Consider the following 26,673-nt stretch of genomic DNA (forward strand, 5'->3'; position numbering starts at 1 on the left):
CTGTCATACCAAGCAGAACGATGGCAGTGTTAACCCCACATTTGGGTAGAACGGCCTCTCCCGAACCCGTGTTTCCGTTCCTCGTCTGCTGCAAGCGACTATGCGCTTCGCCCCCATCCAGCCTCGCATGGTTGAGCCTTGCTCCTTCCGGAACCAAACCAATCATACGACTTGATAGTTATCTAGTGGCTATCAATTTTAGACTCACATTCCTTCGGTTAATCTAATCTGAACGCTGATGATGCTAGAATTCTACGGTTCATTGTTTTTTGTGAGATAACGAGCTGCCCCCAAATGTGAAATGCTGTTGGCGAGAGCACAGTCTGTTGAAGTCAGCCTGACCTCAGGCTGCTGACAACCATAAGGGTATCATAAAGAGGCCTACTAGATACAAAAGCGATTCTCGTCGATCCTATATGAAAGATCTGTACATGTACCCACAACAATCATGAACTCGACACTGGTCCACGGCTGGGTTGCTTCGCCAAATGAACGCGGTACAATCGACATCGTCTGGAGCTGCATTGTCACCATTTTTTTGTGCAGTTGGTCTGTTCTATTTTTGAATGTGCCCGACAAATACGACTTCCGGTCATATCTAGCAACAAAGCTCTCATGGGTTGCCTTCACCATCTTCTTTCCCGAGATCCTAGCGTCATTCGCCCAGGTCAGTTGAACTTGCAGAGGGGTATTAAATGAATGTTATGCTGATCTAGAAATCAACTAGGTCCAGTATCTCTCCGCCCGACACTCGGTTTTCGCATTCACCAAACTCGGGTATCATGACTGGTCCATGACACATGCGTTCTTCGCCGACATGGGAGGCTTCATGCTTGATCCTCCAGATTACCCGCCATTCCCCGTCAACGCCCATCAGATTCACTACCTTGTCGAGCACGGATTCATCGATTTCCCCAGTATTCAACGAGACACCATCGAGGACAGGAACAAAGCAGACGCTTTCGTCCGTATCCTTACATCCATCCAAATACTCTGGTTCGCCCTTCAATGTATCGGCCGCGCCATTCAACATTTGAATGTCTCTATGCTCGAGCTGGACGTCGTTGCTATCGTGTTGTGCACGTTTCCAACGTTTTACTTCTGGTTCCACAAGCCGTTGGACGTTGATACGACAGTGACTCTATATCTCGAAGGATCACTAGAATTGAGAGATGTACTGGTACTAGCAGATGGTGTAGCCAAGCGACCTTTCGAACTCACTCCACTCGACTTCATTAATCCGCCTCCAGATCCCTATCAAATTCTTGACCCTATCATGTGGGGCCTTGAGCACTTGCTTCGACTCGGTACAAACTCTGCACATGTGCCAATCACCCGATTCAAGAACACGTCACGGATGAATCCTGGGAAAGTGACGGTATCAGAGTGGGCAATCTCAACGGGCATATCACTCACATTCATTTGTATACACTTCATCGCGTGGGACTTCAACTTTCCATCACCGTTAGAAAGAGACTTCTCGCGAAGTGCCTTTGTTCTACTCCTCGGAAGCGGCTTTACCTTTGGTAACCTATGGTTCCTGACCATATGGCAATTACCGAACCTTTGTCGTCGATTGGGGGTACCGCAAGTTGACACTGCTACACAACTGATGTACCGGATACATCCGGTTCTTCAGTACGCTCTAACTATCCCACTCTTTGGGGCATATGGACTTGCGCGGTTATTCATCATCATAGAAGGTTTTGCTAGTCTAAGAGCGCTTCCTGCAAGTAGCTTTCGTGGAGTAGAGTGGTCCAACATGTTTCCTCACATCTAAGAAAGGTGGACCATGATGCAGCGCCAGAGCGATGTCATATCTCGATCATAACTATTCTGTCGTGCCAGTCCGCCAGTGGTTCACCTATGAGCGCAGGAGACGGGCTACGGGGGGTAACACATCGTTATTAGGACTCTCAACCCAACCAAACCAAATATATGCATACACCACTGGTGTTGTTGCGAAAGCTGTAATGAGATGTTTCAGTTGCTCAAGTATCACTCCATACCATGCCAGCTCCGAGTAAGCAAAAACGATAGGAATTCTTGTAACATGTAAGATCAATGTCTTATTTAACACGCGTTTGAGCATCGTTTTTACGTTATTCTGAAGGATGCCGGCGCTCTCACATCCAGCCTTCCCAATTGCATTGGGGTCGATTCTTCAGTGAATACCCGTTCCTGAGACAGTATGGTTCTAGTAGACTACTTTGAGATGAGATGTACCACAAAGATTGTTAAGTAACATAGCAGCATGAGACCAGGAATGCTCAAGGTCTTCCTGACAACTAGATCGGAACTTTGAGATGTCATCTGTAACAGAACCGTGGCACGTTCAACAACTCGTCCAAAACCTTGATATTACCGCCGACGTGGATGGCTCACATGCCGTAAGACTTCGTACTCATCAGCCACAGCCCAAAGACCAACCATTGCCATCAATGCCAACCCGTCTCAGATCCTCAGAACCCATTCAACCATACCGCATGCGCGTGATTTTTCCGTGGAACAGCCGTCCACGCGCACATCCCAGAGCAACCGCTGGAACCAATCACCTGGAACCACAAATGAGCAACGCATCATGATCGGCAGACCTTAACGCGATAATCTGCTTCTAGTGACTTCACTACTTTTTCACATCAGTGGAACCTTATGCTTAACCTTGCATCGATAGCTGTAGCCAAGAAAGACTTGCGCCGCGGAAGTTCGGATTGACATGGAGACAGATTGTGGATAAAGGTCGTCATTCGCGTGGAGCTGGGAAAGGGTATCCGGTTGACATTGCCGGCGATCTTCAAGCGTATATACTGTGTTAGAAAGCAATAGCCGTGTACGCATCATTGGGCGAGTGTGTTTAATCCTTCGTTGCGGTAGACATCGAGAAGCTATCAGCAGCTTGCATGAAACCGTTCTTGTCAAGTTTTTCTTCATAGCTGACATTGGTTGAAACTGCTTAGATGGACCGGATTTCGACCGAACTCTATACTTAAAAAAACGACGTCAATAGCTTCATCCGCCAAACTCTAGGAGTCGACGATGATGCGAACTTGAGTTTGGAACACAAGCCAATGAAACTCTATTGCAACTTCGGATGCCGTTCCCGTCAAAACTGCAAACGCGCCGTTGCTATCGATAAAATGCACTGCGCGATCCTCAGCGCTCTTTCTCTGCCCTATATGACGCCATGCACTCGTACTGCATCGGCGGCGGTTCCCCATCATGCTAAATCCACCAAACGTCTGTCCCACATCCATCTCGGATCCGACGGGACAGCAGTAACAAGACAGGGGCCAACGCACCTCTCATTTCGTGCAAGCCAGGTCCGACATTTTTCGGTGGAGCCACGGATTGGGTGAAAGTGTACCGAGGAGAGACCACACCACTATGCAAACTATGTGCTGATATGCAGGCTGTCAAATTCGGCACTGCAGCTTCTGGTAAATGGCCGGTAAATCAATGATACCATTGCGATACTCGCCATGTCCACATTTTCGCCCGCGGGCGTCACGCAACCATGGAATCATGGATCAATTGCTGCTGCATTGGGTACACACACCACCATCGCTATCCCCGTGCCTCGGTCCGATTAAATCCTTTTCTTCTGCTTTGAAATCCAACATCCTCGTCCACATTGTAGAAGAAAAAATGAAGGTTTCTAGAACGAAAACTTGTTCCATTTGATAGGAGATGCGTGGAGATGCGTGTGTTGAAAAAAGAGAGGCTGAGCCCGCTAGCGTGGCCCGCGGGGCGGTAATGGGCCCAGATCTCGCGGCGCTCTCACCCTTGTGTGCAGTTCAGCCGTGCAGCTGTGCGTGCTTTTGCTTGTAGTATGCATAGCCGACGATGTTACACTTGGAACAAGAGGCTGAATCTAGAGTGTAAGACTTGAAGTGTTGTCAGCTTGGGTTGTTCAAGCTGCAGTGTGAGGAGACGTACGATGCTTGCAGTAGGTGGTTGTCAGAGTGTGTCATTTGAGTTGAGACCGGCGTTGCCGTCGCTGTGTACAACATGCATGGTGGCAGCTCAACAAGCGTTACCGGTTAATGACAGCAAACGAGGCTTCATGATGTGAATAGATGGTCTGAAAGAAGAATACTGTTTGACGTTGATATTACTTTGGGGTATCATTGCTAGCTACAATGGATTCAATACATCCGCTTGTCCGTCCCTCCTCTTCTGCCATAACGTTGCTGAGTACGGTGTGTAGACAAAGAAGTGGCTCCGACAATCTGAGGAATAGTGAAGTGTTGTACAGCATTAATGGTGCTCCAAATGGAGTCAGGTATATCGAGAATAATGAAATCTAATCCCAAACGTAACCAAAGCCCCTGGAGCCGGCGATGCCGTCTATGAAATCATCGCTTTTTTGTGCACATACGAAAGCCATCTCTTTCATCAAATCATCGTCCCATGCGCCCGCTTGTTGGTCGCTGAAAAGTCATATCCGCAAAAACGTACTAGGAGATCAAAGAGGAATACTGTACAGTCGAAAGGAAAGAGCCCAAAACACCGAATGATTCAGTTCCGACCAGCGACAACTGAATGCGATGCAACCAGGTGCGTGACCACAGATGTGAGAGACGCGGGAATAAGCACCACTCTTGGCTGTGTCCAAGACAATGAAAACACGCTTGCTGTCGAAGTCCAGATCGGCAAAGAAGAATCTTCGTGCGTAGCATTTCATCCGTGTGGTCAGCTGCGTGCCATAGAACAGTCGCGGCTGTTCTGGCGTCTGCAGAGCGGAGATGATGCAGGGGCACGGCTTCCGCGGAAATCGGTGAACATTGCGCATTAAGCTATGCTCAGTCGTGGTTACCTCCACGCCTGCGGTGCTTTCCGGGGAAGTCAACCTCGGGATGCACGACGCGCATATGGCGTGTCAATGCGTCATTGCGCGAGAAAGTCTTTTCCTCGACGCAAAGTGCGCAGCGAACCTTTTGCTTGCGCGCGTTGTGTATTGTGTCCTCGTGACGTGTGAGGTCATAAGGGCGGGAAAATACAGTGTTGCAAGGCTTGCCAGTCGTGGGGTTGATGCGCTCACACTTGTGGGGTCCCGCCTGCGAATTACGCTCCAAAATAGCCGCCGACGTCATAGCCGTGCTGAGATTGGCACTTCGATGACCCTCACGCTTATGCTTCTGAAGCTTTTGTGGGGTCTCGAAACGCTGGGAGCAGCCATGGTACGTGCATGAATAGGTACCAGACTCAGCAGTGGTAGATGTTGGCTTTGTCATGTAGCGGTCGGACAAGACGCTGTTCTGGCTGCCGTTCGGTGGCTCAGCTTCGCTTGCGCTAGATTCCATCGATGTCAAGTGTGCAGGGAACTCGGGTGTCTGGTCGACAGCCGACGCCATAGTGTTGGGTGTTGATCGGTACTGAGATGGTGCGTTCATAGGCAAACTGTGCATGTTCCCTATTGATGGTGTGGCGAAGTTGAAGCTGGACGACTGTTGTAATGATGGAGCGGTTGCAGTAGAGAAGTTTGGTGAGAATTGTGGTGTTGCCCAACTGTCGCGACCGTAGGACTGTGATGAGGATGGTGCGTCGAAGCTGGATTGAGTAGCAGTCCTATATTGTTCGCCACCGTTGTATTGGCCGTCGTACTCGCTAGCGCCACTGTCCGGGAACAGTGGAACCTTGGACTCTTCGTCCGATTCCCGGAAGTCCAGTAGGGCATCCTTGGGGGAGATGGTCTTTGGCTCGGAATCATCGCTCGGTTGCATCTGAGACTTCATAGCATAAGCCGCGTCAGCCTGGCGATTTTGCTCACGTGCAGCAACAGCAGTGTTCATGGGTGAGTTGAACGAGTTGCTCGGCTGACGGTAAGGTGAGCTCTTGCGGAAGGGTGAGTCACTTCTTGAGGCAGTGCTGCTTGGCGACTGTGAGCGCGCGTACTGTGCTGCCTGGAGCGCTCGCTGTACGTTTTCGTTGGCGTTGCTGCGGTATGGCGAGAGCAACGAAGACTGTGCTGGCTTTGATTGCGACACTGTTTGGGTGACGGCACTGGGCTCGTAGAAGCCAGTGTCGGCAGCAATGTCGGTGTATGTCCTTTCGAACTTGGGTACAGGGCGCATATCTGGTTCATCGTAAGCACAGAACTGGTTGAAGAGCCAGGAGTCTATCCTGCAGAGGTCCTCACCATTGGCAGGCGTCTTGAAGTCCATATCGTCCTGTGCTGTGTGTGGCGTAGCAGGAGAGTCGTGACCGTAACTTGATACTGATTGCCCAGTGGAGTGCGCGTAGTCTGGTACGTCATCACTTTGGTCCATGAGCGCTTGCTTCATCGACATATGGGCTGACATGGTGTGGTCCATGTTTGGGGCAAAGTTGCTGCTGAAGTTGTTGCCGTTCATGAAGGAGTCCTGAGTAGGTGTTTGAGAGGGTGTAGGCAGATGGTTCTGGAACGACCTTTTGGATATGTCAGCCATGTTCAATGAGTCAGCCAGCGCGGTTTCGTGCGAAGGCGAATATTCAGGGCGAGCAACGTACTGGTAGCCTGATGAAGGTCCGACGGCTTGGTACTGCGAGGCACTTGAGCCTACAGAAGACGATGATGAGGCGCGCTGGTGGCCGCGGTTGCGGTTCTGGTTCTGCGAAGGTGTCTGGAGAGATTGACCTTGCACGTTACCATAGTTGTTCCAGGACTCGAGTCCAGTGTTGGTGTTGTTGGCCGAAAGCATCGGGGGTTGTGCGAAGCCCTGAGGAAGCTGCGGTGTTGGTGTCGACTGCTGAATGCGGATGGCCGGGTTTGCGAAATCGGTATATGCGCTCGTCATGTACGGGTTGGGTGCACTACCAGACGAAGTGCCGTAAATTTGTTGCTGGGACTCGACGTAGTCGTTGAGAAGCTTCTGGTCGTAGAGGTGTTGTGCAGCGAATTGCTGGGGTAGTTGTTGATAGGAGGAATGTGAAGATGGTGGTGACGGTATGGTTGAAAGGTGGTGACGTTGTGTGGGTAGCGCTAACATAATGGTCGGGAGGAAAAGTAAGGGACCAGCGTGGGTGGCAAGTTACTTATACTAGTGGGCTACCGGCCGATGACTCGGGTAGTCTTCGCCGATTTGAGTGAAAGACCACTTGATGAGGTGATCTAGGATAGCAGTCGGTGGAAGACTGTCGAACAAAGCTGTGTTTGCGTCGGCTATGCTCGGATTATCGGAATTAAGAGCCTTCGTGCGTGTCGTATGAAATTGCAAATTGCTGAGCGATAGTTTCAACGGCTTGGGCTGCTGAGAATACGCGGATTCGGTTTCCTTTCATACCTCATCCTATGACGCAACGTTGGAACCCAGGTTGTGTTGCTTTGCAGGGGTATATACGCTAGGGATACGCCAACGCGCAAGAGCGGCGCGATCGACACCACCCTCACACACCCTGCATACGGCCGCCGCGGGCCCTGTCCGACCGAAGGCTGTGCAAACCCCGGCAGACGAGATCCTACCATACAGAGTTTTCCACATGCACTCGGATAGCAGCCGAGATAGCTTCGCTCAACGTCCATGAGCTGCTCCCAAAATACTGAGCAATCGCCTGTATGCATCCAGGCGATCTCTGCAGGCATGCACTCCACGTGAAACGGAGCCCTGCGAACCGAACCGTTATTCATCGCTGTGGCCGTCCGCTTAGTCTGTAGTAGACGTGTAGCCTGTAGGGCACTGTGCGACGGACCATCTCCAGGCGTCTGGCTGTGGTGATACGGCCGTGTCTAGTCCAACAGCTGGCCGCTTCTCGCAGGGACTACAACGTTCCGAGACGGGCTGAGCAGCATCGTTTACATGCCGAGCTACTCGACAACGCATAGTGGATTACGAATACTGCTGGATAGTAACAGATGGAGTATGCGAAAGCACCAGCCACACCTCTGGCCAGCGCCTGTATTGGTCACATGTTTGTCCGCGTGACTCACAGACAGTCACTGCCATTTGAGCATTGGCCTCAAGACCACGATATGATAGTGCTTTCAGCTTGTGTCTGTCGGCACGTGAGACCATATGGCCTCCTTTGCAGACAACCGTCAATAGCCCTACCCCATACTCTGTACTATTGATAGCTGGATCTGGTGGCCAAACGGCTCCCGAGGACCACTCTGCTGGCTAGCACAATGCACATCTCTTGATGAGATGCTGAAACTGGAGATCGATCCACGAACCAATAAACTGGGATACGCACATACCAGCTGCAATACTACTAGATCAAACCAGACTACCATCTATTCTGCAGATGGAAGCTACACTTCCGTTTCGGCACTGGCAGCATCCTCTACTCAACAACGGCACTGCCGTGCAACATCCTTACAGGTCGAGTACAGCCAAGATCACACAAGGAAAACTCTTCACCAAAACTCTCCTTGCACAGGTGTGCTGAAAAACGACATATGCAACGTGTTGCAGGCATTCTGTGGAGTTGCATAGTAACCCTAAACCAACGTGGCATCGCATCGAAGGCCCCGAATGGGCAAGATCGGTAGGGAAATACTCGGATATGCAGGGTCTCTTGCGCCACTGTGTGGCAGTGCCAGCCCTACCGTATTCACGGGTAATGTAACTCGTCGCTTCCTCCGAGATCTGGACCCTTATGCATCCATCGAGGGCACTAGCCACATTTCTAAGCCGGTGCGCGACCATCCGAGGCTTCTGTAGCATTCTGAAGCCACATGTCGAATACTTTTCTTTTCTGTGATTCGCATACTGATTAGATGTTGTGTCTTTTCTGTCGCTTTCGTGTTGCGTCCCCCTCCGTCGGACCGAACAAATGCTATTTCTTCGCTTACGATAATAATGACATCATCTCCCCGAAGTTTCCTTAGCATCCTTTCTTCGCATTCCATCCAAAACGACTGCCGTGCAGAACTCCTGCTTTACGCTTCTATTTTTGCGAAGCAATACGTCTCCAATGAATATCCTTTCCCTGACGTCTTAGTCGACGTTCTGCTGGTCATTGAAACTGCCCATCACTTCTCGAAGGTCGCTCAATGCGGTCATGGATCGCCAACGGCTGAGCGGGCACCATCCCTAGCCTTTCTGCCCGCCAATCCGCGAGCGCGGGATGATGAGACCCTGCGTCGGCTTGATTTCGACAAAGTTTCTGCCGGTCCACCTGCTTCCATCGGCAACATGACTGTCGATCATGACGCCTGAGGCACGATAGTCGCGTGTCTTACGTTCTCCACTCACAGCGCAGTTGTGACATACTAAATGCACCGATCGATACACTGTACATCTTCCACTATCGATATTAATGCTGGCTCAAGTATTATATTGTTCCTCTTTTCTTATCAATACTCCATCTGCCGGGATGAGAAATTTTCAACTTCTGCACGCATATGCAGGGCACCTGTCTACCCGATGTTCTGCCGCCCAACGCTTCTTTTGGGTTTGTAGGGCTTGGAAATGTAACAGGGCGTTGACCGATTCCGGTTTTGCTCACCATGGCATTTCAGAACTTGGTTTCCAACGTCATCTGTCATGCACGCAGTTACAGCCGCTCTCCTGACTGTTGCATCACCTCGATAGTTGTTTCTTTGGCCATGAACACATGCAACTCAATTCACTGGATTCTGCGACGCCCAATGCTACGATACGGGGTTCATCCGGTCGTTCGGCCGGTCGAGCTGGTGATCAGCCGAGTCCGATCTCACCACACCATACGCTGACTGCATTCTCCGCATTCTGTTGGTCCTCAACACTCAAAAGCACTTTTACTTCCCTTTTCGTGACCCGGTGGCATCATCTCGGCCGTATTTTGAACGATTCTGCGCCGAGCGTTTAAGCGCGAAGACGCGCGGAGTTGCGCTATCTCCGGGACCCCATACGATTGCAAATTATCCAGCTGTTACTCAGCGCTGACCGAGCACGAATCCTGTCGTTATGCCAGTCGGCTGTTTGTCGTTGCTCCGAAGTAAACCCATACGTGCTGCATACGGGAATCCTATAAATCGTCGGCGTAAAATAGCCGGTGCAAGCAGCTAGTATATATTACGAGCGTCTTGCGAGGCTGATGTTTACAAGTGGTTAGATCGTGATAAAATAGGCAACGGTTTATGTACTGAACACGAGTTCCTATACGAGTGGGTGTTCGCACGCTAAGCCCTCCGTCCGTGAGCTGCCCTTCTCAGATCTTGCTCTCGCTAATCTGTGATCAGTAGTGTGTCTCCACATGGCAACACTGTCAGCTTCGGGGCCGCGTAGGCTTTGGCCACCCTGCATGTCAGCCTCGCAAGCCTCCACGTTGCTTCCATGTAAGCTTTTGGGCCGCAAACTTTTGCCTTTCGGCGAAAACATACCGTGCAACGGTCATCCACGTACACACGTGTACATGAGTTTTAGCGTTGATCTTATCTGGATCTTGGTATTCGTTCTAGTCTTATCAACTCTGCCAAACAGTCTTGGATGTAGAGCGCCTTTTCGTGGACTACTTCGCAGCCTCGAGTGACTCTGCAATATGCTTTCGTTCATTAGGATTACCTTACTGTCCATACAATTTCAATCAGTTCCTTCTCCTCTATCTAGGTAGTCTCATTACCACCTCTCTGAATCTGGAACGACCCAAATGAAACTCTTGTCTCCCCCAAACTGCACATAGATATTGCTTAACTTCAATCTTTTGGAGCAACCCTTTGACGCCCACAAACTTGTTGTCAAGTAGTAGCACTCGTCGAAACATGGAGCTTCACGCATTCAAATGCAGCGAACCACCAAAACATCCAAAACCTACACATAACAGGACCTCAGCCCTCAAAAACGCGCAATATTAAGATCGCAAGAGTTGAAGACGTATGTACAGTGGTTTGTTGGCTTCTATGGGATTTACGGGTCGTTCCGGCTTTTGCGGCTTCTGCGCATTTTGCGGGTTTTGACCTAGGCACGATATAAACCACGAGAATAGAAGCACTCCAAGCAGAACCACTATCATTTACGATTCCATGTATCTCAAAAACACCCAATTACATTCATCTTCCTCTGCTAGCAAGCCCAACTCTTGACCTTTTCTTCTGGCGGCATGGCCCCATTAAGCGAAGTGATAAAGATGCTCGTAGGCCAAGCATTTGGTAGGACCTGGGTTCCGGAAATCAATCTGAAGGGGAAAACAATCGTTGTGACAGGTGCGAATACCGGCCTTGGTCTGGAATGTGCGAAGCACTTGTACGTGGGTTCCCGCATCAAAAAACCATGGTGACTGACTTCAAGGTCTGTAGAGCTCGCAAGAACGCAGCTACCATCATTCTCGCTTGCCGCGACACGAAGAAAGGCCAAGCTGCCGTAGAAACGATCTATCGAGATACCTCTTGCACAGGCCACACCAATATCGAAGTCTGGGAACTAGACCTTGCCAGTTACCAATCTGTACTAGCTTTTGGTGAGCGAGTTCGCACTCAACTCCCCCGTCTCGATGCGTTCATAGCGAATGCTGGCATGGAATTGCAAGAGTTCAGGAAGGCAGAAGATCTCGAGATACACTTGACCGTCAACGTTGTATCAACCTTCCTCGGCGCCATTGCCGTCCTTCCCAAGCTCCAGGAAACAGCCAAGACGCATGATGTGCAGACTTCATTGACATTCTGTGGCTCAATGTATCATATCTTTGGCTCGGATGATGAATTTGACGCTGGCTTACCGGATGACAAAGACATGTTCGAAGAGCTCAGCGACCCTGTGAGGACGGACATCATCTGGCGCTATGCCTTGAGCAAGCTAATGGACCACCTTTGCTTCCATGAACTCATCAAAACGCTCTCGGAAAGTGCGACAGACTATTCCCAGGTGGTAGTGAACCTCATCAACCCAGGGTGGTGTGGCACTGAGCTGTCGCGCGCCAAACCACATCCCTTTGGAGAGCGAGTAGCTTTTGCGTTGATGGGCTGGACTGCTGAGAAAGGGAGTCGCGCCTATGTCCATGCAATAGTGGCGGGCAAGGAAAGTCATGGAAAGTACCTATCGGAGTGTCAAGTCAAGCAAGAGTCGCAGTTTGTACGGAGTGAAAGAGGTCGACACATTCAAGAGAAGGTATGGAAAGACTTGGTGAGCAGATTTGGCAAGATTTCTCCCGAGATTATGAGCTTCATTTGCTAGTATGGGTTTATATTTTATGAGCGTGTATCGCAGCGGAGACATGTAATTAAGGTGGCGAGAAGTTGATGTCTCGGACGAAGTTATCCCACGCCAGCCACGGTATCTCGTTTCCGTCTTCGTTATCGTTGTATTGAGGTCTGACATGATCTTCCAGACCTAAGAAAGGCACATTCAAATCATCTTCGTTCATACCCCAGTTTGAGAGATCAAACAAGTCATTGTTGGAGGTAGAAGAGCAGGTCTGCTCTGTCACAATCGGTACAGTAAAAACCGTCTCTGTTCCGATCGCGAGATTCTTGTTCCCAGCAGTATCTGGAGTCTGTCTCAATCTCTGTACCCGTCGCATTAGCTTCGCGATGGGCTTCCACAGCAGTCCAGACTCTGAATCCGCTACTAGTCGCGCATAATGCCGGAAACTTTGTTTTGCGATAATGTATGATCGGTCAGATGACGGTTCTTGAGGTCGTACCATCAGTTCCGCAAGCAAGACCGCAAGTGCATGCCATTGCACCCAGTTCTTCCAAGCCCAAGGCTGGAGCTCGACCGGAATAGGCTGGAGGTGCTGCTCGAGGACCTCGGTCGCGGATTTCATGATATCGAAGTCATCCCACGGAGGGACAATATTGTGTGGTTGTCTATAGGGTGGTCTTCGAGCCAGGAGTTGCATACTGACGATAATCTTTTGAGCTGACATTCTTCGGAGCATCTCCAGCGGGCTATCATAGCTATGAATATTGGTTCTTTCGCTCAGGATAGACGTCTTAAATTCGTTTAGCAGCTCGACCTTCTTAGTCCACTGTTCCCATCCATTTTGGACGCCATCTGAGATCTCGTACAATCTCCGTTGACATATCATTGCTTCATAGATCATGGCAGTATGCGACATGTCGGTAGGATACTGCAGGGAGGGTTGAATTGCCTTGTCTGTTGGGTGCATATCATCATCGTTGATGTTTAGTGGAGGTGCTCGGAAGGAGGTAGAAGGCAGGATAGGGATCGTACCGCGATCTAAGGCCGAATGGGTATCAAGGATCCCGATCGCAAAGAATAAGCGCTGACGTAATTGGAGATCGAATGGCGAAAAGTCTTTTGGGTCTTCCTCTCCAAGTCTCAACAGTGTAGCAGCACGCACGGCAACCGCAACAAGCGTCCATGTGTAGGCGCCGCTACAGCATGTTCTTAATCCTACCTAAGCCCTCTCATCAGCGTTCACGTATGTATCAGAAGCAGAACTTCGCGGAGATTGACGCACAAGATACACTACGAAAGTTTGTAGTGTAAAGACGTCTGGGCTTTGTAGTAGGTTCGATCGGACAAGCAATTCCTCTACAGCAGAGCGATAGTGTTGAAGCATATCTGATCTTACGCCCAAGCCCATCTCTTTTGCTTCAATATCGGTGATAGTACATAGTGACATGAAATATATAGCGAACTCCAACATACGCGCGGAGAAAGGAGGCGAGACATCCTGAGGCTGCGTATGACTTGCTCTGATGACTGATAACACCGTTGGCCAGTGAGTCATCTTATATACACTGTCTACTCGATAATGGTATAGATGAAGCAGTGTTTCTCGTACGTCCGGCGGGGGATCATCATAGGGATTGGCATAGCTCTTTGACCATTGAGGAAATAGTATCGCGTTTGTCGAGCATGTGTCTCCGGCAGCCTTGGCTGTGAGCTCAACGTCATGTGTATTTGCTTCATCTTCAGCGTCATCCTCTAATGCCTCTCGCAACCCGTGAACTTCGCTGGAGAGGGCACTCCAGAAATCCGGCGCTACGAAGTCAGCGATCTTCTCACTAGTTACACCCACAAGCCCATCGTTTCTCAAATTGCCAGTAACTGGAGCTTGATCTGATGTGGTACCCTGAATTGCTGTTTGCTTGGACTGCTGCTCCAGGAGGATCTCTATTCGTGCGACGCGTGCCGCAAGGTCCCTATTCGAAGCCGATCCCTTTGCCGTCTTGCCACGGGGTAGACGCGCCCGTTGCACAGCATGGCAACTGAGGCCTGAGTTCCGGCAAGCTGAACATGGAGCGCCTTTGTCGCATTTGATCTTTCGTGACTTGCACTGCTGACACGCTAGACGCGGAGGTGGGTTCATGCTCTCGCCCTGACGCTGGACGAATCGGTATAGACAACACGCGCGAATGCACACTAACGACTAGTTGAGTCAGTATTTTTCACGAACTCATCATCGGGTGTGAGTATGTTACGTGTGTTAATGTTGAAGAGTCAAGTGTGCTGGAGCGGACGTTACTTCCCATACCGTTATCGCCAGTTCCACAGGGGTCACAGAGGTGCGCCAGCCATCGCGCCTTGCCGTATTCGGCATAGAGCAAACATGGGATCTCGAACACACCTTCTCCATTTCCATTATAGCTGGAGCCCTTCACTTTACGGATTGCATTCGTCCAAGACGCTCGGAGACTACACGGATAGACGAGTCCAAATACTGAGCTTGCTGCCTGTCTTGCATCTCATATAACGCTAGCCATCCGGGCTACCCCATAGTACGCCTTCGCCTTCCGCCCTGGCCCACCCGTGGATGGGCCTCAAGCGCGCCGACTGCTAATCCGCTCCAAAATCGAGTACGATGGTAATCTCCCCTGAATATCCCGGCTTAGAAGTCAAAGTCTGTGTTGTTGGTCAGCAGTTGCATGAGTACGACGACGAAGATGCTACACTAAAGACAATCACCAAGTACATAGAAGCACGCTCAGACTGCAAGTTCGTGGTCACTGCTATCTTCCGGCCGCCGTTTTCGACTCGCTACCATGTCAGAGCGCAACTTTCGATTGACGGAGTCTCCGTAGCTAAAACATTTTGCGAACGAGAGAAGCTCCTCCAAAAACAAATCGAGATGAGTGGCCATCGGTCGCAACGAAATGGAGAATGGGTCAAACAAGACTTCTGCTTCGCCAAACTGAACATTGGCAAGTACCAGAAATGGTATGTTTCCGCTCGCTAACAGGATGCGCAGTCGAGGAGGCGCATGGGCCTGTCCCTAGTGCTGCTGTTTTGAAGCAGACTCTCAGTACTAAAGGACGTATCACCATAGCCTTTCAATTCATCGAAAGCTACCAAGATTTGGGACTAGATCCCCGACCACCCAGCAACAGACGCCATGAACTTGAAGCGCTGAAGGAAATCCCGGAGAAAGCACTCAAGGGTGACGCATTATCACATCAAGCAGTGTAAGTAAACGATGGGTGAAGCGCTACATAGGCAAAGGGCTAAATTTCCAAAGTTTGTCAGCGCCTCGAACATGCCATGCAGGATCCTTCTCATTTCCCGGAAGACACTATAAGTTCGTAGACCAGGAGCCTTCCGCGACTTTCCACTTCAAATATCGGTCACTTGGTGAGTCCTAATCACGTTCACACCACGGCACTTACTAACATCAATAACCTTTGAGCGAGCCTCAAAACACTTCGAATTCTCAAAATCACCGAGCCCACTTCTGTTCCTCTGGAAGACAGGCCCGAGGAGGACCTTACCCCAGCGGAGCTGAGAGAGCTACTGCGTCGCGTGCGACAAGTATGTATGCGCTGCAACTTGCTGACACCAGTACTAAAACACGAATAGCGAGAAGGAGAGAGCGAATCTATCAAGCAGGAAGTTAGTACTACTGCTAGAGTCAAGCGCGAAAGGACCATTGACGACAAGGATGATGTAATCTATGTTGAGACGCGACAAAGCAAACGTCCACGTATGGATCAGACCGTCATCATGATAGACTGAGAGCGAAACCTGTACCCGTCTTCACAATGGTGAGACCGAGGAAAGCATCGAAATATTAAAAGACGGCCCTATTCTGAACTTGCCACGAGGTGGAAGGATGTTGTTGCATTGTTGGCACGAGAATACGCGGGCTCTGGCATGATTGATGGACGCTGCCGTATACTGCCAAGGCAGTCCACATTGAGTTACTCTAATATTCGTATGTATGTACATGTGGTCGATCATACTAAAACATGTCTTTCGCGACAAAGAGGTCATGGTTGTGAGGCCTAGAGATCGAAAGTGTCGCCGAAGCGTGGACGACGATGTCACGCAGCTGGATCGAGGACATGCATCAACAATACGGGAGCTTGTGCTGGGCGATTGTATCCTCGACAGTTGTTGTACTTAGAGTTAAAGCTCGGAAAATAATCGACGGATTCCATCGACACAGTCGGGGGTAGGAGAGCGCACGATCCGGATAGATTTGTGTTTGACGAATGTCATTTTAGAACGTGGCGAACCTTCGCCCACTCACCTCAATTCGAGTAGCCCCGCTTTAGCCTTTGCTTCGCGCTTGCTGTAAGTGTACATTGACCTCTCACCTTCCCTCTCGCCTTCACTGTCACCTCTCTGCTTGCCCCACTTGATGCCACATCTGTGCTCGGTCAGATATCCTGCTACCTTTGCAACCTCTCACTGCCGAAGCGTTTTACCACGCCGAGAGTGAGCAGCCCACAGTATCACTATGGCGATTCATAGCGACTATCCCGGTTTGACGGTACAGATCATATGTGGTGGCAAGCCTATTGAGGAACACGTGAATGAAGAAGACGAGGAGCGGGATGAGCCTAAGACTACGACACGATACGTCGAGTGCCAATCAAATACGGAGTTCGCAATTAAGACTACCTTCAGGCCACCCTTTGCTCCGCTGGATTTGGCAATACACGTTCATCTAGATGGGATCAAAGTGAACGGACTGATAGTACACAAGCACCAGATGCTAAATGAAACCTACGTTAAGTCAGCGACCAAGTGGAAAGAAGGCCAGAAATGGCGGGCGTCTAAATTTGTCTTCTCAGACCTCAACGTGGGTAAGTAACTCTTAGTTAAAGTTACTAAACGCCATAATACGATGCTGACACATCTCCAGTACAAGAAGATAGTGAGACATTAGCGGAAAAAAATATGGATGCACTGAGTCAAGTGGGCACAATCTCTGTTGTGATTACCCCAATTCTGAGCATGCTGAAAGAACGAAGACCAAAAGGCCGGAAGTGAGAACTGAAAGAGTTTGGAATGATCTCCGAAGAAACTGTTAAAGGTGATGTGCGTTCCCATGTAATAGGGTACGTTCATATCCAAGATTTCATTCAACGAAATGCTAAAGAGACGTGAGGCTTGCACCAGCTCTAGCCATAAAAGCGCCCAATAAGTACAGTACTAAAGAAGCTAAAGAGCCTTTGGTAACGTTTCGATTCAAATATCGTTCGATCGGTAAGTCATCACATTTCACTAGCTAGATTTGAGACTCACATCGCAGCAGCCGCACTCAAATCTCTCGGCATCGTTTCTCGCTCACTAAGCCCCTCTCAAGATACACAACCGGAGTCAATCACGAAGGGAAATACAACCAAATTATCTCCAGATTGTTGCCACCGCGATACTTCATCTATCGTCACTTCCCAGGCAGAGACTGCCAGTATCACGCCAGGTCTACTCCAACAAAGCCCCACTCCCATCAATCAACGCATGCAGTCCGGTCTTACGAAGAAAGACATACTGGTCTTGATCAAGCATTATCGCGGCAGTAGTGCTGGTCTAGAGGGTCTTCCAGAGAAGGATCTCGCCATCTTGTTCAGCTCTTACCGGGTAAGTGCTAAAAGAGGCAATTTTACACTGATACTAATACAACCTAGGGTGATAAGCCAAATGAAACCCCCATAAATCAAGAACCTGTCCTCTCTGAAAGCAGAGCACGCATCAAGCGTGAGCTTGTTGGGGACAGCGTTGCCCGTGGACAAGGAAAGAAGCGCAAGGTGGAAATCATAGTTTTGGATGACTGAGCCATATGGATGTCCAACGGAGAAGCCTCCGCTAGGATGTAATCCTTACACTTATGCGAAGATAGAACATTTCGAGAGTTTGATGTCTCATGGTATCCAGTCGCTGAATAAGAGTTGCCTTTGGGTTTGAAGTCGGGAAAAAATACGGACAAATGTCGAAAAGCAGTCAAGGGGAGATTGTAGTAAGCTTCCTCCAAACGGAACATGAAGCGTCCTGTAAGAATGCAAATCACCACAAACGACATGTATCTATTCCTAAGTTGATCTGGTCTTCATGTTACCTTTTCCAACTCTGCAATCTACCAACGGGCAGCCGTCGCAGTAGGAGTAGCATATGTTTCGCTCCAACTCGCGGTGTACTTTGAGCTCCCCACGATCGTCTGACTCTTGACATCGGCAAACGTCGCGCTCGTAACCACGCTATCAGTTCCGATCCATGTGCTCCATGCAGTCGCCGTTGTAACGCCCGTCACGGGTCCGACAGAAACTGCAGTGGTCTCAGGCCAAGCACCAGACCATACAGTAGGTCCAGGGATGACGTAGTCGGTAACGCAGGGAGTGGTGGAGGTTTTTGGCTTCTTCGTCTCAGTAGAGCAGTATACCTGTACCTATTAGCGAACAAACTCAACGTCAGAGCTTGGATAGACGGGGCCTCACGTTGTGTACGACACCAGGATCCTCGTAAGAGTACGCTCCTGGAAAGCTTACACCCTCGGGTAACTCAACCTCGCCATCGCCTTCGACCAGTATCTGAACGCAGTCGGGATAGAACTGTGCGCCTCTCTTTGGGTTTTGCACGTAGCTCACGTCACCCTCATGTAATCCGACCATCTCAGCGCGGATGATATAATGGCCGGCCTTCAGACCTTCAGGCACCCGGACATTCATATGACCAAAGTGCTTCGCAATGTCGCTTGTAGTACTCCACTTGCCAGCTTGTGGAAAGGGATTGCTTTCGTATTTTCCGGAGTGCCAAAGCTTGACGAATGAGTTCTCTGTAGGTGGATCAGGCGAGATATAAATTAGTGAAGGGCCGTGATGTGAGTTGGCGATCACATCGTCGGTGTCGTTGCGTATCTCGTGGTGCCAGTCGAACGTAAGGTTATCTCCAGGCTGAACTTTGATAGTGTCGTGGGCTTGAATATCACCCATGACGTTGCATCGCATGTCAATGGAGTCGAGATCCTTGACAGGCGAATTGTTGTAGCCGCCCTTGCCATTCTGGCCATTGTACGCAGGAATTCGGACGCCCTTGAATGTACCCTGATCTACGCCGTTGACGAAAACACCCTGAAGGAATTAGTAATGCGGCCTGATAAGCTTAGTTCGGAATGAACATACCCAAATGAAGGTATGAGCACACGCCTGGCCTGTAAGGAGCGAGAGGAGAAGAGCAGAAATGCGAGCCATGATACCTGATTCTAGCAATGACTAGACCTAAAAAGCACAGAACACGATGTGTGAAGAACACTACGGACATGGCGAACACATATATATCGAAGTGTCCGACGCTTCATACAGCACGTCGGCAGGTGATGAGGCTAGTGTATTGCAATGCAATATACCCGATCGGCCCCAGATTGTTAATCTATCATGACTTCGGGAACGTCCAAACACAGCTGCAGATCTGGAGATTCCAGCGGGAACATCGGACGTGTCTCCGACAGTGTGTTAGTGAAACTGTGGACCGCATTCGACGGTCGGGGTTGACAGATGTGTTGTTATATGGACTACACGAAGCCCAATTACTTCACTACCATCGGCCGCTTCTAGCAGACTCAATATGGGGACGTTCGCCTATGTAACAAATTGCTTGAACGCGAACGCGATGGCATGAATGCTTGCTACTGCCAAACGGTATAGCCTGATCGCAAAGGACCGTTGTCACCAGGTAACAGTACTTGGACATGTCTCGGTGCGGACTGGGTGATAGTAAGCATGCTATGCAGAGAAGAGACGAGTTCTCATCTCAATTGCGATGTGATTGATCACCTCAAGGCTACAGTCGACAGAAATGTATGTTACTTTCAGCGACTATGGTTATCCATGGGTTATGTAGATGTTGATAAACACATTGCGTAGATGATACGCACTACAGAACAATCGCCTGGAGCCTCTCCCCTAACGAAAGACTCATAGTACTCTTTCAACGCAACGTTGCACATTGATGGATGTGACCTCTGCTGATTCCCAACCTATCAGTATACTCAGAATGAGTTTTCCAGATCGGGCGCCCAGCCATGGGTCTAAATCTCTTCTACGCGCAGCGCGAAAACAGGTTCATTCATTGAAGAAATGGGAACCTGCCGTTAAGTAGTGTTTGGTTGCTGGCGGTGATGAAGAGAAGAAGAGGGAGAGCGAGGAAAATCGCGGTTTTGAGGCTGGCGCAGAGCGGAGCTTCGGTGGCGCTAAGCCCGATCGAGAGCGCTAGGGCAAGAACATCTGGCCGCATCGCCAACTGTGGTATCCACGCATGTTCAAGAGTGTGAGCTCTTAAGACGTTGCAATATCGTGCACTTGTTGCCTTGAGGGAGGGACAGCTGACACGTTTCGATTCATTGCTGTATACAATTACAGCTCCACACCCGCGACTGCCACATTTCACACCGCCCCGCCAAATCAATCTCCCATCGTGGGCGCCCTCGGTCCCTCCACCACCAACTCTCTACAGCCCTCCACCACCACCCCAATACCTTCTCGAGTAGCGCGAATAGCCGCAGCCGCCCATCATGGCCGACTTTGAGACGCTCAAGGATCAGTGGAGCGATATCGAGGACAGGGATGGCGTCCGTCTCAGTTGGAACACGTTCCCCAGCTCGCGCATGGTACGATAGAGAGCCGGTTGTCACCATGGACTCGAGATACTGATTCGCCACACAGGAAGCTTCTCGTCTCGTCGTCCCCATCGGTGCCCTTTACACACCTCTGAAAGAGAAGACGGATACTCCGCTACTCCAGTATGCGCCTGTCGCGTGCAGAGCGCCATGCAAGGCCGTCCTCAACCCCTACTGGTATGTCTTGAACAGTCTCTGGTAGCTGTGCTCAAGCTGACAGTAACGTAGCCAAATTGACATGCGCGCACGCATCTGGATATGCCCCTTCTGCTTGAACCGCAACAATCTTCCCCCGCACTACAAGGACATCTCAGAGCAACAGATACCGCCCGAGCTGCATGCTGGCAGCACCACGATCGAATACCGACTCCCCCAGCCCGTATTGACCCCGCCCATCTTCATTTTCGTTGTAGACACATGCCAGGAGGAGGACAGCCTGAAGGCGCTCAAGGACTCAATCATCATGAGCTTGAGCCTGCTCCCCGCATACGCCCTCGTCGGTCTCATCACATATGGAACAATGGTAGGTATAGGAAGATGACATTGGATGTTCTGTACTGACAGTTGTAGACCCAAGTACACGAGCTGGGCTACACCGAATGCGCCAAGTCGTATGTTTTCCGCGGAAGCAAGGACTATTCCTCCAAGCAAGTCCACGAGATGCTCGGACTTACTCAGATGGCTCCCCGACCTGGTGTCCCCCAGCAGCCTGGCCGACCACCTGTGCCACCCCAGGGTGGTGCTGGTACGCGCTTCATCCTACCCGTGTCGCAATGCGAATTACAATTGACCAACGCTCTCGAATCGATTCAACGGGATCCTTGGCCTGTCGCGAACGACAAGCGTCCTCTGAGGTGCACCGGTGTGGCACTTAGCGTTGCTGCTGGACTCTTGGAGACAAACTTCTTGAACACTGGCGCCCGTATCATGCTGTTCAGTGGTGGCCCAGCCACCGAGGGCCCTGGTATGGTCGTTGGACCCGAGCTGCGCGAGCCCATCCGATCGCACCACGACATCGATCGCGACAACATCAAATACTACAAGAAGGCGCTGAAGTTTTACGAGGGACTTGCGAAGCGCGTTTCCCACAACGGCCACATTGTAGACATTTTCGCTGGATGTCTGGACCAGGTTGGTCTGCTTGAAATGAGGGGCCTTGCGAACACCACCGGTGGACATATGATTCTGACCGACAGCTTCACGTCGTCCATGTACAAGCAATCCTTTGCGCGAGTGTTCAACAAGGATGCCGATGACAATCTCCTGATGGGCTTTGGCGCCAATTTTGAGGTGTTGACAACAAAGGAGTTGAAGATCACTGGTCTTATTGGACACGCTGTGTCGCTGAACAAGAAGTCTGTCTCCGTTGGTGAGACTGAGTGTGGTATCGGAAATACATGCGCATGGAAGATGTGCGGTATCGATCCTGAGTCCTCTTACGGTATCTACTTCGAGATTGCTAGTCAAGGTGGACCAAACCAGATGCAGGCTGGACAGCAGCAGGCTCTGATTCAGTTCCTCACATACTACCAGCACTCCGCTGGCCAGTACCATCTGAGAGTGACCACTGTCGCCCGGCCTCTGAGTGGTCCTTCCGGTGACCCTGCCATCGCTCAGTCCTTCGACCAAGAAGCTGCTGCCGTCCTCATGTCGAGGATAGCAGTCTTCAAGGCTGAGGTTGACGATGGTCCAGATGTCCTTCGATGGGTTGACCGCATGCTTATCCGATTATGCGCTCGCTTCGCTGAGTACAGGAAAGACGACCCGTCGTCATTCAGGTAAGCATACCTGTATTCCGAGAAGTGGAGTCCTTACTTCTGCTCTTCTGTGTTCATTTGCTTCAATATCGAATACTAACTATTGAACTAGGCTCGAGAAGAACTTCACACTATACCCGCAATTCATGTTCCATCTTCGTCGGTCACAGTTCTTGCAAGTCTTCAACAACTCGCCTGACGAGACCGCTTTCTACCGTCATGTCTTGAACCACGAGGACGTTAGCAACTCCCTGATCATGATTCAGCCAACACTAGACAGCTACGGCTTCGATCACGAAGGCGGCCAGCCCGTGCTGCTCGACTCCAGTTCGATCCAGTCTGAGACTGTCTTGCTGCTTGACACCTTCTTCCACATTCTCATCTTCCACGGCGAAACAATGGCCGAGTGGCGGAAAGCTGGCTACCAAGAGCAAGAGGGTTACGAGAACTTCCGAGAGCTTCTGGAGGCACCGAAGGAGGATGCCAAGGAGCTCATCCAGGACCGATTCCCATTGCCTCGATTCATCGTCTGTGACGCCGGCGGTTCGCAGGCGCGTTTCTTGCTCAGCAAGCTCAATCCCTCGACAACGCACACAACCGGCAGCTACGGAGGCGTTGCGCAAACAGCTCAGACCATTTTCACCGACGATGTCAGTCTGCAGACCTTCATGGACCATCTGATGAAGCTCGCCGTTTCAGGCACAGGCTAGTACGTACCGCCTTGTGAAAGTAATTGTCATCAATCGCGTAGCGGCGGGGCAAAAGAGGAATTGTATGTGTGGTCTTTGTGTTACATCATTAGCGAGAAATGAAATCCTTGAATGTCCAAATACCTTCCACCCCGACTTGTAACTATGATATGCAAATTTGCTCAAAACAGTAGTTCCTGAACATCAAGCTTAATTTCGAGTATAATGTATTATCATAGCCCTTGCTCGTCTTTCACGAAATATCTCTGTTCCCGTCTACAGCTTACTAAGATCAAAGTCCTTAGCTTCACTACCACTGACATGCTCTTCTGCGAGCATCTTTCCTGTACTCGGAATCTGAAACGGCTCTGCAGGCTGCACAAAAGCAATGAACCTACAAGGCTCAGTCTCAGATGGGTTATGCCATTTATGCATAGTACCGCGCTGGATAATATGATCCTAACTCAATCTATCAGCACTGCGTTCGTAACAGCAAAATTCCACGTTCTTCAACTATCTGCAAAGAAAACGCGAGCATGAAGACACAGAGAAGCAAACAATACGTACCCCGGGGTTCAAATTCACCATCTCTCCTGTGGCAGTCTCCAATTTTACCTTTCCATGCGTGCAGACTACGTAGTCGATGGATACAGTTTGGTGCATCTGACTGGCTTGTCCGGGGCCAAGTTCGCAGACAATGAGGTGGGAACCCGATCCATTAGATACGATAGAGCGGCCGGTGTAACTGACGTCTCCTTCTTTGGATGTGTATGCCTCGATATCCTTGTCGCCCTCAAGAGTGGCTGGGGTGGAAGACGTGGCATCTAGTCATAAAGCCTTGCATTAACAGCTGATCTTGTATTTGCTATGGTGGGAAACAAGACGAAGCGTTGAGACTCACATGATCGAGCTGTTCCACCGACACCTGGGTAGCCGTAGAATTGTAGCGCCGGGCTTGAGTGAATAGTGCTTTTGCCCTGCTCGTTGTGCGTGACGATGTAGCGTTTGGCTGGAGGTAGTGATGTGATGGACTCGTACATCTCCGATGAAGCAAGGCGTGCGTCGTTCTCCGCCATTATGAAGTGGTTTCGAAAACAGATGGAAGAAGCTGGATGCGATGAGGGGTAAGTAGCGAGAATTCCTTGACGAGGTATCTGATGTTAGCAATGCAGAAGCGATGGTGATGTTCGTGTCATATGTACTTTTCTCTTATAGAGCAACGCTTCCAGTACCTACTCAGAAGCGACTACAGCTGGTCGTAGACTTTCTGTCTGCAGGGCGAGATCTGATGTAAGCGCGGGATGTTGTTGCGCTCCTTCTGCATGAGGTTTAGATGTGGACCAAAGATAAGGCTGAAGTATCCACCTGTGGAATACACGTCAATCATGTGGATAGCTATTGAAAATTGCAAGAAATGTGCCTTTTGTAGACCAGACATGGTTGGTAGATTGCTGCATTGGTATGGACACACTAAAACCATGTTTTGTCTACTTGAACGCCCGGCTCATCGAAAAGCTGAAGAATAGTAATCGTAAGCAGCCACAACCATTAAACATATACAATGAAACTGGACTATTCATTGCTCATCTGACGTCAGCGCTATTAGGCTTTGGCCTTTTTGGCCGCCTTCTTTGGCTTGGCAGCGGCCTTCTTCTCCTCAACCTCCTCGACAATAGGCTCAACAACGACCTTCTCCTTCTTGGCCCGCTTGCTCTTAGGTGTTGCTTCCGGAACAGTCTCCTCGGTAACGGCGGCAGCCTCGAGTGCGACATCTGACTTGCGCTTGCTGGTCCTCTTAGGCTTCTTGTCTGCAACAGGTACAGTGGGTTCAGCAACCTCCTCAGTTGCGACCTGAGCGGGTTCAACAGCCTTCGCTTTTGCACCCTTCTTGCCCTTCTTTGCGGGTGCAGGGGAGACAGCCTCGACAACCTCTGTGACCTCGACAACCTCTGTGGGCTGAGGCTCTGCTTGGGCCTTCGCACCCTTCTTGCCTTTTTTGCCCTTTGGTGTGGTAGTCTCCTCAGTAGTTGCCTCGGTAAGAAGCTGCTTGGGCTTCGCGGGCTCGAGAGTAGTTATGCTAGTGTGCTTAGGAATACTGTCGACAGTCTTAAGCGCCGGTGCTTCAAACTCGTAGTCGAAGGTCTCTTTGAGCTGTTTAGCCTTGCTCGTCCTCCTCTTGTTCTCGTTTTCGATGCGCTTTCCCCATTGCTCTCGTCCGACACCACGCTCCATCTCGAGACCGGCCTTTTTGTTGCGGGGGTCGACCTTGAATCGCTCGTTGGCACCCTTGAAGAGATCTGGGTGGACCTGCTCATTAGGGATGAGATGAACTTTGAGAATGTGGCCGAACAGCAAGTAGTTGTTCATGGTTCGCGCGACGATGTCAGCGACTTCTTGTGATTGGAACTCGACGAAGGCAAAGTGCTTGGAGGCGCCAGTCTTCTTGTTGCGTGACAGACGTAACCGGTTGACTTTGCCAAACTGTGAGAAGTACTGCTTCATCTGAGGTTCGAAGAAACCGCGAGGCACGCGACTAGACGAAGTATTAGCAAACCATAGTGTACAATGAAGTGGTACACATACCCAACGTAGAGAATACCAGGCTCGTTGGACTTGGGAGCAGCCTCTGCCTGCTTGATCGCTTTCCGCTGTTTTGCGCTAAGTTTGGGAACCTTTGCGGCCTCGTCAAAGTTTTCGTCTTCGTCAGCATCATCCGAATCGGAATCGCTGAAGCCAGCGAGTAGAGCTGCGGTCTGGTCGTCTTCGGCTGCGTCGTCTGCGTCGTCTTCTACTGCTGTGACCTCGGTAACCTCTACCTCGGGTTCAGTCGCTTCTTGCTTCTTTCCACCCTTGGTCTTCTTTGGCTTTGCGACAGTGGTGGTCTCCTCGACTACAACAGCGGCATCCTCGACAGGTGCGGCATCCGCTGCCTTTCCCTTCTTAGAGGCCTTAGCCTTGGGCTTGGGAGCCTCTGCTACGACAGTCTCCTCTGCAACTACAGTCTTGCCCTTCTTTGCTTGCTTCTTGGGCTTCTCTTGTACTTCGGCGACCTCGACTACCTCGGCGACAGGCTCGGCCATTTTAACATCGACATCAGCAGCGGCCTTGCTCTTCTTGCCCTTCTTTGGCTGGACAGGCTCAGCAACGGCGACGGGCGCAGCCTCTTCTTCAATGTCCATAAAGTCGGCAGCTTGTTTACGCGCAGATTTCCTGGTTGGCTTGGCTTCAACGGGCGCGACATCGTCCGACTTTCTGGGCTTCTTCGCCTTTGGCGCCGCCTCTGATGCGACTGAGATGGGTTAGCGAGCATATCCAGGATTTATTCTCGTCGCAATTACTCACCCTTGCGCTTCTTGCCCTTAGTGTCGTCGGCAGCCATGTTAAATTCCTGTGATTGCGTGAGGTTTGTGTGGTCGCGAATGTTGTTACGCGCAAAAGTTCGGAGGAGAGCTCAGGCGCGGGAACTTTTTTCGAGGGCAGTCGCGCTAGCGGACACTTGCCAAGATAGTCCCCCAGCCTTCACCATCCAC

General features: G+C 50.5%; 8 protein-coding genes across 8 annotated transcripts; 5 read left to right on the forward strand and 3 right to left on the reverse strand.

Moving 5' to 3' along the window:
- Window positions 1–448: 448 nt before the first annotated feature.
- On the forward strand, window positions 449–1,780 carry J4E82_001476 (uncharacterized protein; the record flags this gene model as incomplete). The annotated part of the gene is made up of 2 exons (XM_051727787.1): window positions 449–667; window positions 728–1,780. 2 exons carry the CDS (start codon window positions 449–451, stop codon window positions 1,778–1,780), a joined length of 1,272 nt encoding a protein of 423 aa, XP_051592632.1.
- A 3,022-nt stretch (window positions 1,781–4,802) lies between these two features.
- On the reverse strand, window positions 4,803–6,968 carry J4E82_001477 (uncharacterized protein; the record flags this gene model as incomplete). The annotated part of the gene is made up of 1 exon (XM_051727788.1): window positions 4,803–6,968. One exon carries the CDS (start codon window positions 6,966–6,968, stop codon window positions 4,803–4,805), a length of 2,166 nt encoding a protein of 721 aa, XP_051592633.1.
- Window positions 6,969–11,025: 4,057 nt separating this feature from the next.
- On the forward strand, window positions 11,026–12,068 carry J4E82_001478 (uncharacterized protein; the record flags this gene model as incomplete). The annotated part of the gene is made up of 3 exons (XM_051727789.1): window positions 11,026–11,031; window positions 11,080–11,141; window positions 11,195–12,068. 3 exons carry the CDS (start codon window positions 11,026–11,028, stop codon window positions 12,066–12,068), a joined length of 942 nt encoding a protein of 313 aa, XP_051592634.1.
- A 2,599-nt stretch (window positions 12,069–14,667) lies between these two features.
- On the forward strand, window positions 14,668–15,815 carry J4E82_001479 (uncharacterized protein; the record flags this gene model as incomplete). The annotated part of the gene is made up of 4 exons (XM_051727790.1): window positions 14,668–15,023; window positions 15,083–15,268; window positions 15,494–15,611; window positions 15,660–15,815. The coding sequence occupies 4 exons, from the start codon at window positions 14,668–14,670 to the stop codon at window positions 15,813–15,815; spliced, it is 816 nt and encodes a 271-aa protein (XP_051592635.1).
- Window positions 15,816–16,542: 727 nt separating this feature from the next.
- On the forward strand, window positions 16,543–17,863 carry J4E82_001480 (uncharacterized protein; the record flags this gene model as incomplete). The annotated part of the gene is made up of 3 exons (XM_051727791.1): window positions 16,543–16,891; window positions 17,446–17,669; window positions 17,717–17,863. The coding sequence occupies 3 exons, from the start codon at window positions 16,543–16,545 to the stop codon at window positions 17,861–17,863; spliced, it is 720 nt and encodes a 239-aa protein (XP_051592636.1).
- A 630-nt stretch (window positions 17,864–18,493) lies between these two features.
- Window positions 18,494–19,273, reverse strand: J4E82_001481 (uncharacterized protein; the record flags this gene model as incomplete). Its single annotated transcript, XM_051727792.1, has 2 exons — window positions 18,494–19,153; window positions 19,205–19,273. 2 exons carry the CDS (start codon window positions 19,271–19,273, stop codon window positions 18,494–18,496), a joined length of 729 nt encoding a protein of 242 aa, XP_051592637.1.
- A 1,319-nt stretch (window positions 19,274–20,592) lies between these two features.
- SEC23 (GTPase-activating protein S23) lies at window positions 20,593–23,164 on the forward strand (the record flags this gene model as incomplete). Its single annotated transcript, XM_051727793.1, has 5 exons — window positions 20,593–20,688; window positions 20,744–20,874; window positions 20,926–21,220; window positions 21,268–22,475; window positions 22,567–23,164. The coding sequence occupies 5 exons, from the start codon at window positions 20,593–20,595 to the stop codon at window positions 23,162–23,164; spliced, it is 2,328 nt and encodes a 775-aa protein (XP_051592638.1).
- Window positions 23,165–24,745: 1,581 nt separating this feature from the next.
- Window positions 24,746–26,522, reverse strand: J4E82_001483 (uncharacterized protein; the record flags this gene model as incomplete). The annotated part of the gene is made up of 3 exons (XM_051727794.1): window positions 24,746–25,676; window positions 25,727–26,432; window positions 26,486–26,522. The coding sequence occupies 3 exons, from the start codon at window positions 26,520–26,522 to the stop codon at window positions 24,746–24,748; spliced, it is 1,674 nt and encodes a 557-aa protein (XP_051592639.1).
- Window positions 26,523–26,673: the final 151 nt, after the last annotated feature.

Source organism: Alternaria postmessia, assembly GCF_024291825.1.
Source record: "Alternaria postmessia strain BMP 2775 chromosome Unknown scaffold_5, whole genome shotgun sequence".
In the NCBI taxonomy this organism is placed as follows: domain Eukaryota; kingdom Fungi; phylum Ascomycota; class Dothideomycetes; order Pleosporales; family Pleosporaceae; genus Alternaria; species Alternaria postmessia.